Here is a 17363-nt window from a genome sequence, read left to right on the forward strand (position 1 = left end):
TTAACGACAACGGGGTCCGATACTAACGACAACAGGGTTCGATACTAACGACAACAGGGTCTGATACTAACGACAACGAGGTCTGACATTAACGACAACGGGGTCTGACATTAACGACAACGGGGTCTGATATTAACGACAACGGGGTCTGATATTAACGACAACGGGGTCTGATATTAACAGTTTTTGATAACAACAACAGAGTCTGATAAAGTATAAATTAGAGCCCCTATTCTTACTCTCTCTGTCTCCCTCCCCATCTCTCTATTTCTCTCTCTCTCCCAGGTGCTCCTCCACTCTCTGGTGAGGGATAAGCATGGCAGGAAGATGAGTAAATCTCTGGGAAATGTCATCGACCCTTTAGATGTTATCTCTGGCATCTCTCTGGAGGTACACACACGGTCAGACCTGTCCAGCCTGGCCGGGATACAGAGGACTTGTTAGGAGTAACGACAGAGGACTTGTTAGGAGTAACGACAGAGGACTTGTTAGGAGTAACGACAGAGGACTTGTTAGGAGTAACGACAGAGGACTTGTTAGGAGTAACGACAGAGGACTTGTTAGGAGTAACGACAGAGGACTTGTTAGGAGTAACGACAGAGGACTTGTTTGGAGTAACGACAGAGGACTTGTTAGGAGTAACGACAGAGGACTTGTTAGGAGTAACGACAGAGGACTTGTTAGGAGTAACGACAGAGGACTTGTTAGGAGTAACGACAGAGGACTTGTTTGGAGTAACGACAGAGGACTTGTTAGGAGTAACGACAGAGGACTTGTTTGGAGTAACGACACAGGACTTGTTTGGAGTAACGACAGAGGACTTGTTAGGAGTAACGACATCTATTAGAACACTAAATCATGGTGGTGGAAGGACATTACTGCCACAGAATGTATCATCTTGTTCTGGGCTGTAAAAACAATGTGTACAATGGTGTTTGTTATTCAGTTGGTTGACCTTTTCTTGTGGTAACAGGTCACAAATATTGCTGCTGTGATGGCACACTGTGGTACATCACCCAGTAGATATGGGAGTTTATCAAAATTGGATTTGTTTTGAATTCTTTGTGGATCTGTGTAATCTGAGGGAAATATGTCTCTCTAATATGGTCATACATTGGGCAGGAGGTTAGGAAGTACAGCTCAGTTTCCACCTCATTTTGTGGGCAGTGAGCACATAGCCTGTCTTCTCTTGAGGCCACCGTAGGCAGACATGGCTCTATCTCAATAGCAAGGCTATGCTCACTGAGTCTGTACATAGTCAAAGCTTTCCTTAAGTTTGGGTCAGTCACAGTGGTCAGGTATTCCGCCGCTGTGTACTCTCTGTTTAGGGCCAAATAGCATCCTAGTTTGCTCTGTTTTTTTGTTGATTCTTTCCAATGTGTCAAGTAATTATCTTTTTGTTTTCTCATGATTTGCTTGGGTCTAATTGTGCTGCTGTCCTGGGGCTCTGTGGGGTGTGTTTGTGTTTGTGAACAGAGCCCCAGGACCAGCTTGCTTAGGGGACTCTTCTCCAGGTTCAACTCGCTGTAGATGATGGCTTTGTTATGGAAGGTTTGGGAATCGCTTCCTTTTAGGTGGTTGTAGAATTTAATGGCTCTGTTCTTGGTTTTTATAATCAGCGGGTATCGGCCTAATTCTGCTCATTATTTGGTGTTTTACGTTGCACACTGAGGATATTTTGGCAGAATTTTGGTGTTTGTCCCATTTTGTGAATTCTTGGTTGGTGAGCGGACCCCAGACCTCACAACCATAAAAGGCAATGGGCTCTATGACTGATTCAAGTATTTTTAGCCAGATCCTAATTGCTATGATGAATTATATGTTCATATTGAGGCCATAGAAGGCCCTTCTTGCCTTGTCTCTCAGATCGTTCACAGCTTTGTGGAAGTTACCTGTGGCGTTGATGTTTAGGCCAAGGTATGTGTCGTTTCTTTGTGTGCTCTAGGGCAACGGTGTCTAGATGGAATTTGTGCAGAAGATCTAGGTGTTGCTGTAGGCCCTCCTTGGTTGGTGACAGAAGCACCAGATCGTCAGCAAACAGTAAACATTTGACTTCAGATTCTAGTAGGGTGAGACCGGGTGCTGCAGACTGTTCTAGTGCCCTCGCCAATTCGTTGATATATATGTTGAAGAAGGTGGGGCTCAAGCTGCATCCCTGTCTAACCCCACAACCTTGTGTTTGTGTTTTTTGCAATTTAAACCACACATTTGTTCTCCCCCCCCCCCCCCCCCCCAGAGGCTCCAAGAGAAAGTGGAGGAGGGCAACCTTGACCCCCGTGAGAGCATGGTCGCCATGGAAGCGCAGGTCAGTCAGTAGGCCCACCGCCGTCCCTCGACTCCCTCCTCTCAGTCATTTGTTCCGTCTGAGTGGGGCATGTTCATTTACTTTCCTCTGTGCTCTCTCCCTGACTGTGTCCCGAATGGCACCCTATTCCACATGACCAAAGCCCTAAAGTAGTGTGCTGAATAGGGACTTACGGGTGCCATGTTGGGATACAGCCCCCTGACTCCTGTCTCTCTGTCCCCTATGGCGTCCAGAGGAAAGACTTCCCCAAGGGGATCCCAGAGTGTGGTACTGACGCGCTCCGCTTCGCACTCTGCTCTTACAAGGCCCAGGGTGAGTGACTGCTCTTACAAGGCCCAGGGTGAGTGACTGCTCTAACAAGGCCCAGGGTGAGTGACTCTGCTCTTACAAGGCCCAGGGTGAGTGACTCTGCTCTTACAAGGCCCAGGGTGAGTGACTGCTCTTACAAGGCCCAGGGTGAGTGACTCTGCTCTTACAAGGCCCAGGGTGAGTGACTGCTCTTACAAGGCCCAGGGTGAGTGACTGCTCTTACAAGGCCCAGGGTGAGTGACTGCTCTTACAAGGCCCAGGGTGAGTGACTCTGCTCTTACAAGGCCCGGGGTGAGTGACTCTGCTCTTACAAGGCCCAGGGTGAGTGACTCTGCTCTTACAAGGCCCAGGGTGAGTGACTGCTCTTACAAGGCCCAGGGTGAGTGACTGCTCTTACAAGGCCCAGGGTGAGTGACTCTGCTCTTACAAGGCCCAGGGTGAGTGACTCTGCTCTTACAAGGCCCGGGGTGAGTGACTCTGCTCTTACAAGGCCTGGGGTGAGTGACTCTGCTCTTACAAGGCCCAGGGTGAGTGACTGCTCTTACAAGGCCCAGGGTGAGTGACTGCTCTTACAAGGCCCAGGGTGAGTGACTGCTCTTACAAGGCCCAGGGTGAGTGACTCTGCTCTTACAAGGCCCAGGGTGAGTGACTCTGCTCTTACAAGGCCCGGGGTGAGTGACTCTGCTCTTACAAGGCCCGGGGTGAGTGACTCTGCTCTTACAAGGCCCAGGGTGAGTGACTCCATGAGTCTCCCTCACGTCAGGTGTTTTATCTGATGAAAGAGGTCTATTTGTCAAACTCCAGGTCTCTTTGTAGTTTTTCTCTTGAGAATAGCCGAGGTAGTCTTCCAAAGTTCTGACAACAACAAAAAACAATAGTTTGTTTCCATAGCAACAATATCACTGTCTCTCTCTCTCTCTCTGTCCGTCCATCAGGTGAGGACATCAGTCTGTCCGTGTCCCAGGTGCTGAGCTGTAGACACTTCTGTAACAAGATGTGGCAGACAGTGAGATTCACGCTGGGTGTCCTGGAGGACCGAGGGGCTGAACTGGGAACAGTGGAACAGGTAATGGATTAGATTTATACCGTAGCGGAACACCAACAGACATGACAATATTATATCGCTGTTGTTGTCACATTAATGTCACTGGGAGACTAAAGTGAAAATGTGACTGTGGAAGTTAAGATTCTCTCTTTAATAATCGCTGATTTTTCCAGTCATTTAAATTCCTTAATTCCTGTTTGTTATAAACTAGGTTTCCATCCTGAGGTTGAGGGGCATAAAGATGGCGGCCAACGTGCACTTTACACAAATTCCTCGTTCCGCTCGTTCATTTCTCTCCGTTGCTCTTCTTTTTTTGGCGGGTCATTAACAGAGTATACATGATCCCTATTTTTAGCTTCCAGATGCAATGAGAAGAAAAAAAACCAAACTGTAGATTGTGCAGATTTTTTTGATTGGCACATTGAACCATGTCGCATGCCGTAGTTTAAACAGTCCATGGGTAGTGCTTTTAAACAATTACGTCATATCTTTTAATTCTGACATTTGTATGCACTTCAGCCATTGGCCGACGGATTTTCATGCATATATATTCTAAAATCCGCATAAAAACAGTGCATATCTTCCCAGCAGAGATGTTTCCATTTTTATTTTTTATTTTATTTTACCTTTATTTAACCAGGCAAGTCAGTTAAGAACAAATTCTTATTTTCAATGACGGCCTGGGAACAGTGGGATAACTGCCTGTTCAGGGGCAGAACGACAGATTTGTACCTTATCAGGTCGGGGATTTGAAATTGCAACCTTCCGGTTACTAGTCCACCACTCTAACCACTAGGCTACCCTGCCACCTCTACACTCTAACCACTAGGCTACCCTGCCGCCCCTACACTCTAACCACTAGGCTACCCTGCCGCCCCTCCACTCTAACCACTAGGCTACCCTGCCGCCCCTCCACTCTAACCACTAGGCTACCCTGCCGCCCCTACACTCTAACCACTAGGCTACCCTGCCGCCCCTCCACTCTAACCACTAGGCTACCCTGCCGCCTCCCCACTCTAACCACTAGGCTACCCTGCCGCCTCTACACTCTAACCACTAGGCTACCCTGCCGCCCCTACACTCTAACCACTAGGCTACCTGCCGCCCCTACACTCTAACCACTAGGCTACCTGCCGCCCCTACACTCTAACCACTAGGCTACCCTGCCGCCTCTACACTCTAACCACTAGGCTACCCTGCCGCCCCTACACTCTAACCACTAGGCTACCCTGCCTCCTCTACACTCTAACCACTAGGCTACCCTGCCTCCTCTACACTCTAACCACTAGGCTACCCTGCCGCCCCTCCACTCTAACCACTAGGCTACCCTGCCGCCCCTCCACTCTAACCACTAGGCTACCCTGCCGCCCCTCCACTCTAACCACTAGGCTACCCTGCCGCCCCTCCACTCTAACCACTAGGCTACCTGCCGCCCCTCCACTCTAACCACTAGGCTACCCTGCCGCCCCTCCACTCTAACCACTAGGCTACCTGCCGCCCCTCCACTCTAACCACTAGGCTACCCTGCCGCCCCTCCACTCTAACCACTAGGCTACCTGCCACCCCTCCACTCTAACCACTAGGCTACCCTGCCGCCCCTCCACTCTAACCACTAGTCTACCTGCCGCCCCTCCACTCTAACCACTAGGCTACCTGCCGCCCCTCCACTCTAACCACTAGGCTACCCTGCCGCCCCTCCACTCTAACCACTAGGCTACCCTGCCGCCCCTCCACTCTAACCACTAGGCTACCTGCCGCCCCTCCACTCTAACCACTAGGCTACCTGCCGCCCCTCCACTCTAACCACTAGGCTACCTGCCGCCCCTACACTCTAACCACTAGGCTACCCTGCCGCCCCTCCACTCTAACCACTAGGCTACCTGCCGCCCCTCCACTCTAACCACTAGGCTACCCTGCCCCCTCTACACTCTAACCACTAGGCTACCCTGCCACCTCTACACTCTAACCACTAGGCTACCCTGCCGCCCCTCCACTCTAACCACTAGGCTACCCTGCCGCCCCTCCACTCTAACCACTAGGCTACCCTGCCGCCCCTACACTCTAACCACTAGGCTACCCTGCCACCTCTACACTCTAACCACTAGGCTACCCTGCCGCCCCTACACTCTAACCACTAGGCTACCTGCCGCCCCTACACTCTAACCACTAGGCTACCTGCCGCCCCTACACTCTAACCACTAGGCTACCCTGCCGCCTCTACACTCTAACCACTAGGCTACCCTGCCGCCCCTACACTCTAACCACTAGGCTACCCTGCCTCCTCTACACTCTAACCACTAGGCTACCCTGCCTCCTCTACACTCTAACCACTAGGCTACCCTGCCGCCCCTCCACTCTAACCACTAGGCTACCCTGCCGCCCCTCCACTCTAACCACTAGGCTACCCTGCCGCCCCTCCACTCTAACCACTAGGCTACCCTGCCGCCCCTCCACTCTAACCACTAGGCTACCTGCCGCCCCTCCACTCTAACCACTAGGCTACCCTGCCGCCCCTCCACTCTAACCACTAGGCTACCTGCCGCCCCTCCACTCTAACCACTAGGCTACCCTGCCGCCCCTCCACTCTAACCACTAGGCTACCTGCCGCCCCTCCACTCTAACCACTAGGCTACCTGCCACCCCTCCACTCTAACCACTAGGCTACCCTGCCGCCCCTCCACTCTAACCACTAGTCTACCTGCCGCCCCTCCACTCTAACCACTAGGCTACCTGCCGCCCCTCCACTCTAACCACTAGGCTACCCTGCCGCCCCTCCACTCTAACCACTAGGCTACCCTGCCGCCCCTCCACTCTAACCACTAGGCTACCTGCCGCCCCTACACTCTAACCACTAGGCTACCTGCCGCCCCTACACTCTAATCACTAGTCTACCTGCCGCCCCTACACTCTAACCACTAGGCTACCTGCCGCCCCTACACTCTAATCACTAGTCTACCTGCCGCCCCTCCACTCTAACCACTAGGCTACCCTGCCGCCCCTCCACTCTAACCACTAGGCTACCTGCCGCCCCTCCACTCTAACCACTAGTCTACCTGCCGCCCCTACACTCTAACCACTAGGCTACCCTGCCGCCCCTCCACTCTAACCACTAGGCTACCTGCCGCCCCTCCACTCTAACCACTAGTCTACCTGCCGCCCCTCCACTCTAACCACTAGGCTACCCTGCCGCCCCTCCACTCTAACCACTAGGCTACCTGCCGCCCCTCCACTCTAACCACTAGGCTACCTGCCGCCCCTACACTCTAACCACTAGGCTACCCTGCCGCCCCTCCACTCTAACCACTAGGCTACCTGCCGCCCCTCCACTCTAACCACTAGTCTACCTGCCGCCCCTCCACTCTAACCACTAGGCTACCTGCCGCCCCTACACTCTAACCACTAGGCTACCCTGCCGCCCCTCCACTCTAACCACTAGGCTACCTGCCGCCCCTCCACTCTAACCACTAGTCTACCTGCCGCCCCTCCACTCTAACCACTAGGCTACCTGCCGCCCCTCCACTCTAACCACTAGGCTACCCTGCCGCCCCTCCACTCTAACCACTAGGCTACCCTGCCGCCCCTCCACTCTAATCACTAGGCTACCTGCCGCCCCTACACTCTAACCACTAGGCTACCTGCCGCCTCTACACTCTAACCACTAGGCTACCTGCCGCCCCTCCACTCTAACCACTAGGCTACCCTGCCGCCCCTCCACTCTAACCACTAGGCTACCCTGCCGCCCCATTAAATGAACTGGTTGCAGATAACAGGCTGTGATGACGTAGAGCACATACAAATACCTTACATTCCCATGTAACGAAATAAAAAATATACAAGTTAAATAGCTTTCCATCTCATTTATAACCCTTCTGATAATTTTGTTCCAAAACAAATGGCCCACTCTGGTCTCGGTACGTGTTCTCTAGCCAACAGCTCACAGATACAGGCTACCTACACGAAGACATTATTATGGACAAAAGAGAAAGATGACTTCTATTGTCAAAAGGCAGGCGAGCATCGACTCATCGTAATTTATCTCATCTGTAGCCTAGTCAACTGCATGGTTTCCCGAGTCGTAGTGGGAGGACAACACAACATATCGTTGTGTGACTACAAGTTTACTGTGATGTGATGGTTATGATATCAATATTTGCACATAAAGACATTTCCACCGCCATTTCCTTCATTTTATAGATGCAAAAAAGATCCCACGGTGTTCAGCGTATTTTGTTTTGTTGACATTTGGAAAGTTTACTGACATCAGGCCTGATGTGACATTTTATATCAGACATTTTTACTGGCATAAAAAGGTGGGATGGAAACCTGGTAATAGCTGGAAATATATATTGTAAATATGACTCTCTCTCCCTCCCTCTGTCTCTCTCCCTCTCTCTCCCTCCCTCTCTCTCCCTCCCTCTCTCTCCTTCCCTCTCTCTCCTTCCCTCTCTCTCCCTCCCTCTCTCTCCTTCCCCCTCTCTCCTTCCATCTCTTTCTCTACCTTCCTCTATCTCTCTTTCTGTCCAGACCTCTCCTCTGAACAGTATGGACCAGTGGGTTTGTTCTCGGCTCTATAGCACTGTGCTCCAGTGTGAGCAGGGCTTTGAGAGATATGAACTCCACTCTGTTACCGCTGCGCTGCACTCCTTCTGGCTGCACAGCCTCTGTGACATCTACCTGGTGAGGAGAATCTGTCATGGACTGTAGTTTAGTAACGGACATCAAGGACTGAGGAGAAACTCTGTCTTCTCTCTAACTGTGTCTTCCCCTGATCTCTACAACTCTTTCTATCTAACTTCCTCTCTCTCTCTCTCTCTGTGTGTGGTGTAGGAGTGCATCAAGCCAGTGCTGAGCCAGGACTCTGGCGCCGGGGCGTTGGGTCTGATCGACACAGTGCACACTGGGAGAGAGAAGCAGGTGGTCAGGGCTGTTCTCTACCACTGTGTGTCTGTCTCTCTGGCCCTCCTCTCTCCCTTCATGCCCTTCCTCACTGAGGAGCTGTGGCAGAGGCTCTACCTTCTCAGGGGAGAGGGTGGTGATAGCGCCGGGGCTAGCTTGTGTCTACAGCCATACCCACAGTCTTCACAACTGGTAAGAGAGTAGTAGGGGGGAAAGAGGGGTCCTAGTCAGTTGCACAACTGAAATGTAAACTCAGCAAAAAAGCAAACGTCCTCACTGTCAACTGGGTTTTATTTTCAGCAAACTTAACATGTGTAAATATTTGTATGAACATAAGATTCACCAACTGAGACATAAACTGAACAAGTTCCACAGACATGTGACTAACAGAAATGGAATTATAGGTCCCTGAACAAAGGGGGAGGGTCAAAATCAAAAGTAACAGCCAGTATCTGGTGTGGTCACCAGCTGCATTAAGTACTGCAGTGCATCTCCTCCTCATAGACTGCACCAGATTTGACAGTTTTTGTTGTGAGATGTTACCCCAGTCTTCCACCAAGGCACCTGCAAGTTCCCGGACATTTCTGTGGGAATGGCCCTAGCCCTCACCCTCCAATCCAACAGGTCCCAGACGTGATCAATGGGATTGAGATCCGGACTCTTCGTTGGCCATGGCAGAACACTGACATTCCTGTCTTGCAGGAAATCACGCACAGAACGGGCAGCATGGCTGGTGTCATTGTCATGCTGGAGGGTCATGTCAGGATGAGCCTGCAGGAAGGGAACCACATGAGGGAGGAAGATGTCTTCCCTGTAACGCACAGCGTTGAGATTGCCTGCAATGACAACAAGCTCAGTCCGATGATGCTGTGACACACCGTCCCAGACCATGACAGACCCTCCACCTCCAAATCCAGAGTACAGGCCTCAGTGTAGCGCTCATTCCTTCGACGATAAACCCGAATCCGAACATCACCCCTGGTGAGACAAAACCGCGACCCGTCAGTGAAGAGCACTTTTTGCCAGTCCTGTCTGGTCCAGCGACGGTGGGGTTGTGCCCATAGGCGACGTTGTTGCCGGTGATGTCTGGTGAGGACCTGCCTAACAACAGTCCTACAAGCCCTCAGTCCAGCCTCTCGCAGCCTATTGCAGACAGTCTGAGCACTGATGGAGGGATTGTGCGTTCCTGGTGTAACGCAGGCAGTTGTTGTTTCCATCCTGTACCTGTCCAGCAGGTGTTATGTTCGGATGTACCGATCCTGTGCAGGTGTTATTACACGTGGTCTGCCACTGCGAGGACGATCAGCTGTCCGTCCTCTCTCCCTGTAGCGCTGTCTTAGGCGTCTCACAGTACGGACATTGCAATTTATTGCCCTGGCCACATCTGCAGTCCTCATGCCTCCTTGCAGCATGCCTAAGGCACGTTAACGCAGATGAGTGGGGACCCTGGGCATCTTTCTTTTGGTGTTTTTCAGAGTCAGTAGAAAGGCCTCTTTAGTGTCCTAAGTTGTCATAACTATGATCTTAATTACCTACCGTATGTAAGCTGTTAGTGTCTTAACGACCGTTCCACAGGTGCCTGTTCATTAATTGTTTATTTGTCATTGAACCAGCATGGGAAACAGTGTTTAAACCCTTTACAATGAAGATCTGTGAAGTTATTCTGATTTTTACAAATTATCTTAGAAAGACAGGGTCCTGAAAAAGGGACGTTTCTTTTTTTGCTGAGTTTATGTAGATACTAATACACACACACACACACACACACTTACTTTATACCCATTTATGTCCATACTGGTGTGGGGTTTATAGCACTTGTATAGCTATAAAACTACTGACTAGAAAGCTATAGACTTAATGAATTCCTATTGGCTATAGAGCTGTGAGGATCATTCAACTTATGAGGCTTGGACACTTAGAAACAAAATGTGCTATTTAGAACCTAAGATGGTTCTTCGGCTGTCCCCATAGGAGAACCTTTTGAAGAACCCAATTTTGTTTACAGGTAGAACCCTTTTGGATTCCATGTAGAACCCTCTGTGTAAAGGGTTCTACCTGGAACCAAAAAAAGGGTTCTCTTATGGGAACAGCCGGAGAAACATTTTTTCTAAGAGTGTACAATGGTAATGTCATTGGTGCTGAGAAACTAATGGTCACATCTGTGGTTTGGGTTTCTCTTCTTCCTTGGTTTTGTTTTTTACCTCTATCTCTCTCTCCCATCTATCTCGCTCCTTCTTGTTATTTCTGCTCAACTTCCTGCCAGGCACACTGGCACTTCCCCCAGGAGGAAGCAGACTTCACTCTGGTCCAGGAAGTGGTGAGAGTAGCCAGGTCCCTCAGGGCCCAGTGTGGCATGACCAAGGAGAAGCCTGACAGTACGTCACTGTCACAACTTAACTCAACTGGATAGAGAAATGTTATGTCTATTGGCCTGGCATTGGATAAGTTGTTGTCTCACAGATTTAGTAGTCGACCACACAGAGATGTGACAGATGAACTATAACGATGCTTCAATGTGACCATTGCATGTTCTACGTGGTTATATACGCCGAGTTGTAAACTGGAGAGATCCTGATCTAAATCTGATCTATGATATGTAGCATCCCTCTGAAAAACTCATTCTGCCTTGTGAACGTTATAATCATCATGTAAACTGTGTTCTCTGTCTCCGTCCGAGCATTACAGTAGACTGTATGTGTTAGTTCCAGTGTATTCACCCTGGCAGGGCCATTTCATTCCAACTGTACATCATAACAGTGTCATCAACATGACAAAGCCTTCTACATATAAGGACTATGTTTCCTATCTGTTCTAGTGTAGGCTGGACAAAAAAACTGATCTAAATATGTTTACGATATGGCCCATCTTTCTGTCAGGCTATTTCATGGCATGATTCTCTTTTAAAATGTATATGAATAATATGATATATACTCATTAATCATGTATACTAATAAATCGCATTTCCAGTGTGGGCCGTGTGTTCGCCCAGCCAAGCCCAGATCCTGGTCCACTTTGGCCCTGCTGTACGGACCCTGGGCCGAATCACCAAGCTCCACCTCCACTGTCCTCAGGGGGCCGGCTCCCTGTCCTTCCCGTCGGCTCCCCCTCCCCCTAAAGGCAGTGCTGTGGGTGTGGTCGACCACTCCTGTCAGTTACACCTCAATGTTCAGGTAATCATCCGGGCTTCAGTGTAATCTCACAGATTTCTAGAAATGGTGGATTGTAATATGGTACTGAGTTGTTTGCCTTCTTCCAGGGCGGTGTGAATGTGAGCAAACTTAGTCACCAGCTCTCCCAACGCAGAGAGAAGCTCCTCTCTAGACTGGAACAGTCCCTCTCTCGAACCCGCGTGCCAAACTACTTACAGAAGGTTCCAGAGCGAGTGAGGATAGAGACAGAGAACAAAGTAAGATATAAAAACTGGGAAGTGGGTGCATGAAATGTGGCAAGGGTGTGTGTTTTGTGAGATAAAACGGGCCGATGACAGAATGCCTCACACACTCACTTGCCACAGTCCCCTTTGACCAACACAACAGAATGAGCTATATGGCATGTTGGGAGATCTCCCTGGACGATGGGACTTTTAACTCTCATAGTTTGCTCGTGTTATTGATCCTTGTCTTTTGTAATCATTACTGATGTTTGAGACGATAAAGTACTACTGACTCTAGTTTATTTTTTGTTTATTTCACCTTTATTTAACCAGGTAGGAAAGTTGAGAACAAGTTCTCATTTACAACTGCGACCTGGCCAAGATAAAGCAAAGCAGTTCGACACATACAACAACACAGAGTTACACATGGAGTAAAACAAACATACAGTCAATAATACAGTAGAAAAATAAGTCTATATACAATGTGAGCAAATGAGGTGAGATAAGGGAGGTAAAGGCAAAAAAAAAGGCAATTTTGGCGAAGTAAATACAATATAGCAAGTAAAACACTGGAATGGTAGATTTGCAGTGGAAGAATGTGCAAAGTAGAAATAGAAATAATGAGGTGACGGACCTCTCTCAATATTAAATAGATTTACCATTTTAATTCAGGCATGGAAATCACGAGTTCAGTAGCTGAGCAATACATTTTTAGTATGCGTAGTATTGGGACATTAGATAGTCCAGTATTTGCATACCATAGAAAAAAAAAACACGTGCACGATGTCACAATAACAACCTTTGTATTTGTCACGTGAGCAAACTTGCTTTCATCCTGTGATCGAATGTTGTTGATGTAAGCTGGAGCAAAATGGCCGACATACCAGCATGTCTACTATTTACATCCAAAATGGCATCCTATTACCTCATAAGGCTCTGGTCAAAAGTAGTGCACTATATAGGAAATAGGGTGCCATTTGGGACGTAAAACCATTGATGAAGATGTTCTTGAAAGAGACTTTGCTTTGTATTTCTGTTAAATTATCTGCCTTCATTCCCTCCCCCACAATGTATCTGTTTAGATCTCAGCCTTGGAGCAGGAGCTGAGGAACATTGAGGAGCAGCTGTCAGCACTACAGGGACCTCCAAAACACAACTCTGGTCAAAAGTAGTGTACTATGTAGGGTTTTTCACTAGTTCCCACAGTCAAAAGTTAAATAAATAAAAAAAAATGCAAATTGTTGTTTTCATTCATTTTTTAAATTTGGGGTTAGGAATAAGGTTAGCAGTGTGGTTAGGTTTAAAATCTGATTTTAAGAAGAGACATTTTAGAACTAGGCGGGGTTAACTAGTGATGATCACTGTGAGGAATAGGACCCTGGTCTAAAGTAGTGCACAACGTAGGGAATAGGGTGCCATTTGAAACACAATCACAGTGAGAGGGGACCTCCCTCTACATGGACAACTTGACTGTCTACAGTGTCTGTCTGCAGGGATTCAACTCTGGATCGGACATTGATTATATCAATCGTGGACTACCAGGTTTTCTGCCATTGAACACCAAGAACTGCAGGCCCTGGAATAACTACAGTGGTCACCGTACCCCTAATTACAGTGGTGACCCTACCCCTAATTACAGTGGTGACCCTACCCCTAACTACAGTGGTGACCCTACCCCTAACTACAGTGGTCACCGTACCCCTAATTACAGTGGTGACCCTACCCCTAATTACAGTGGTGACCCTACCCCTAACTACAGTGGTGACCCTACCCCTAATTACAGTGGTGACCCTACCCCTAACTACAGTGGTGACCCTACCCCTAACTACAGTGGTGACCCTACCCCTAACTACAGTGGTGACCCTACCCCTAATTACAGTGGTGACCCTACCCCTAACTACAGTGGTCACCGTACCCCTAATTACAGTGGTGACCCTACCCCTAATTACAGTGGTGACCCTACCCCTAATTACAGTGGTGACCCTACCCCTAACTACAGTGGTGACCCTACCCCTAACTACAGTGGTCACCGTACCCCTAACTACAGTGGTGACCCTACCCCTAACTACAGTGGTCACCGTACCCCTAATTACAGTGGTGACCCTACCCCTAATTACAGTGGTGACCCTACCCCTAACTACAGTGGTGACCCTACCCCTAACTACAGTGGTGACCCTACCCCTAACTACAGTGGTGACCCTACCCCTAACTACAGTGGTCACCGTACCCCTAATTACAGTGGTGACCCTACCCCTAATTACAGTGGTGACCCTACCCCTAACTACAGTGGTGACCCTACCCCTAACTACAGTGGTCACCGTACCCCTAACTACAGTGGTGACCCTACCCCTAACTACAGTGGTCACCGTACCCCTAACTACAGTGGTCACCGTACCCCTAACTACAGTGGTGACCCTACCCCTAACTACAGTGGTGACCCTACCCCTAACTACAGTGGTGACCCTACCCCTAACTACAGTGGTGACCCTACCCCTAACTACAGTGGTCACCGTACCCCTAATTACAGTGGTGACCCTACCCCTAATTACAGTGGTGACCCTACCCCTAACTACAGTGGTGACCCTACCCCTAACTACAGTGGTGACCCTACCCCTAACTACAGTGGTCACCCTACCCCTAATTACAGTGGTGACCCTACCCCTAACTACAGTGGTGACCCTACCCCTAACTACAGTGGTGACCCTACCCCTAACTACAGTGGTCACCGTACCCCTAACTACAGTGGTGACCCTACCCCTAACTACAGTGGTGACCCTACCCCTAACTACAGTGGTGACCCTACCCCTAACTACAGTGGTGACCCCACCCCTAACTACAGTGGTCACCGTACCCCTAACTACAGTGGTGACCCTACCCCTAACTACAGTGGTGACCCTACCCCTAACTACAGTGGTCACCCTACCCCTAACTACAGTGGTGACCCTACCCCTAACTACAGTGGTGACCCTACCCCTAACTACAGTGGTGACCCTACCCCTAACTACAGTGGTCACCGTACCCCTAATTACAGTGGTGACCCTACCCCTAACTACAGTGGTGACCCTACCCCTAACTACAGTGGTGACCCTACCCCTAACTACAGTGGTGACCCTACCCCTAACTACAGTGGTGACCCTACCCCTAACTACAGTGGTGACCCTACCCCTAACTACAGTGGTGACCCTACCCCTAACTACAGTGGTCACCGTACCCCTAATTACAGTGGTGACCCTACCCCTAACTACAGTGGTGACCCTACCCCTAACTACAGTGGTGACCCTACCCCTAATTACAGTGGTGACCCTTGCTTGGAGTCAAGCCATATAGGCATGAATGTAAAATAATACATTATTCAAATAATACCACTTGTCTGTCATCATAAAAACTAAAAAAAAACTTTTAAAAAATCATAAAAAGCATACTCTATCCCAGGGTTCCCCAGCCGAATTTGGCCCGCAGGTGATTTTTTTGGGCCCCCCAGGTTCCAAGCAAAAGTGTTTTACTTTTTTTTTTTTTTTTTTACATAAAAGCCTATAAAACACCAGAAAATCATCTCCAAGTTATTTTAATTTTAGAAATGTGTTCCAAAGTATTCCCACATATAATAGAGAGATATATGTTATCGTATACAAATGTAAGCAAAGGTTTGACATGATTGTTTTAGTCAAATATTACACAGAACACAAAAAAAATGTATGCGACATGTAAAAGTGTTGGTTTCATGAGCTGAAATAAAATATCCCTGAAATTTTCCATATGTACAGTACAGAAAGCTTATTTCTCTACAATTTTGTGCACAAACTTGTTTACATCCCTGTTAGTGAGCATTTCTCCTTTGCCAAGATAATCCATCCACCTGACAGCTGTGGCATATCAAGAAGCTGATGAAACATTATGATCATTATACAGGTGCACCTTGTGCTGGGGACAATAAAAGTAAACATTCATGAAAACAAAAAATGTGCCTTTTGGTCTTCATTTAAGGTTAGGGTAAGGCATAAACTAGCAGTGTGGTGGAGGTTAGGTTATACTCCCTTGTCTTAAGGGTAAACAAATTATCCACCTTCACTAAACCCCTAAAATAAAGCAGCTTAAAATCACATATTAAGAAGATCAATAGTCGAAATGTGTGGGGTTTATGACTAGCAACTTAAAAATATATATATATATATATACTATGGACAATTGAGCTAGGGGGTACAATAGCATATTACACAAGGACCTTAAGGGACATACATACACTTATAATTCTATTCTGTGGGCAGTTGTTGGCAACTCCGCTGAGTTTCTAAACTCAGAGGCACAACATCGCGAGACTTCCGGAAATGTCTGCGAAACAGCGTTTGAGAAGAGAACAATTCTTCCTTAGTTAATTTTCTCGAAATCTAAAAGGCATAACCTATAGATTCAAGCCAATGTCTTAAGTAGTTGAACATGTTATTACTCCAACTTCGTGAAAGTGTCACGCGTTTTCATTTTCGTCAAAAACAACTATCTCGAATGCGTGGCTTTGATTTTTTACGGCATGCACATGTTCGGCCTGAGACGACCTTCAGACCCTGCTGTGTTTGTACGCATGAGCTCAGCTAGACAATTTCGCTATGGAATCCCGAAGTGTGATAGGCAGAAACTGCTTCTCCAATAGAAATCCCCTATCTTCGAACTGTACTGTCAAGAATTTGTATAACTAAACCAAGATGGATCACAGCTTGTCGTTTCCAAAGGGAACAGATGAGTCATAGTGGGCAGATCAAGCAAGGAGGTGGGCAGATCTAGCGAGATCCACTTGTCCCGTTCTAGAAAATATCTGCATATTGCCATTAGGAAACACTTACTCCTGAAATTCGCGTGTGCAATATTTCAATTCGACTTTGAACTCCTAAACGCGCTTTTAAAAAACTTTGACAAAGGCGGAAGTTTACAAATCTTAGTCCACTATATGCATAACAAATTCTAGTTTGGGAAACAGAACTGTATTGAGATCAAATGTTTCATCGATGAGAAAAATTTGCAGAATGTAGGACAGAATCCAACTTCTCCGACTGGGCGCCAGTTGGCTTCCTCTCATTACCATATTTGGCAGTGAGTGGAAACGCCAAACGGATGCTTCATATTTATACATCCAGTGAAATCTGTCTCATTGTTCTGTGGTACTGTCTTTGGCCTACTTGCTTGCTGACCACAGTCACAACAGGGGTGTATTCATTACGCCAATGACGTTACAAAACGTTCCGTCTGTTGCAAAATGTTCAAAGTGAAAACATTTTCAAACTATAAAAAGGTAGGTCTCTCCCCGTTTTACTTTCTTGCTGTTTGGTTCTTAAACGGTAAACGGTTTCCTTTGCAAGACGTAATGAATACACCTCAGATAGCAGAAAAATTGCCAATTTCGCCGGAGCGCCACCGCCCTTATGACGGTTGTCATGGCACTTTGT

At 48.1% G+C, this 17363-nt stretch overlaps 1 protein-coding gene across 1 annotated transcript in view; it reads left to right on the top strand.

The window, feature by feature from the left end:
- Nucleotides 1-13161, top strand: part of vars2 (valyl-tRNA synthetase 2, mitochondrial) — a 27391-nt gene extending 14230 nt beyond the window's left edge. Inside the window, exons 21-30 of the mRNA XM_036953568.1 lie at nt 286-390; nt 2237-2305; nt 2539-2617; nt 3550-3680; nt 8184-8336; nt 8487-8747; nt 10819-10930; nt 11523-11725; nt 11812-11961; nt 13011-13161. Of these exons, the coding sequence (XP_036809463.1) occupies nt 286-390; nt 2237-2305; nt 2539-2617; nt 3550-3680; nt 8184-8336; nt 8487-8747; nt 10819-10930; nt 11523-11725; nt 11812-11961; nt 13011-13100 (1353 nt within the window). The 3' untranslated portion in view covers nt 13101-13161. The remainder of the gene's footprint in view (nt 1-285; nt 391-2236; nt 2306-2538; nt 2618-3549; nt 3681-8183; nt 8337-8486; nt 8748-10818; nt 10931-11522; nt 11726-11811; nt 11962-13010) is intronic.
- Nucleotides 13162-17363: the final 4202 nt, after the last annotated feature.

The sequence above is a fragment of the Oncorhynchus mykiss genome, chromosome 18 (assembly GCF_013265735.2).
Source record: "Oncorhynchus mykiss isolate Arlee chromosome 18, USDA_OmykA_1.1, whole genome shotgun sequence".
Taxonomy (NCBI): Eukaryota; Metazoa; Chordata; class Actinopteri; order Salmoniformes; family Salmonidae; genus Oncorhynchus; species Oncorhynchus mykiss.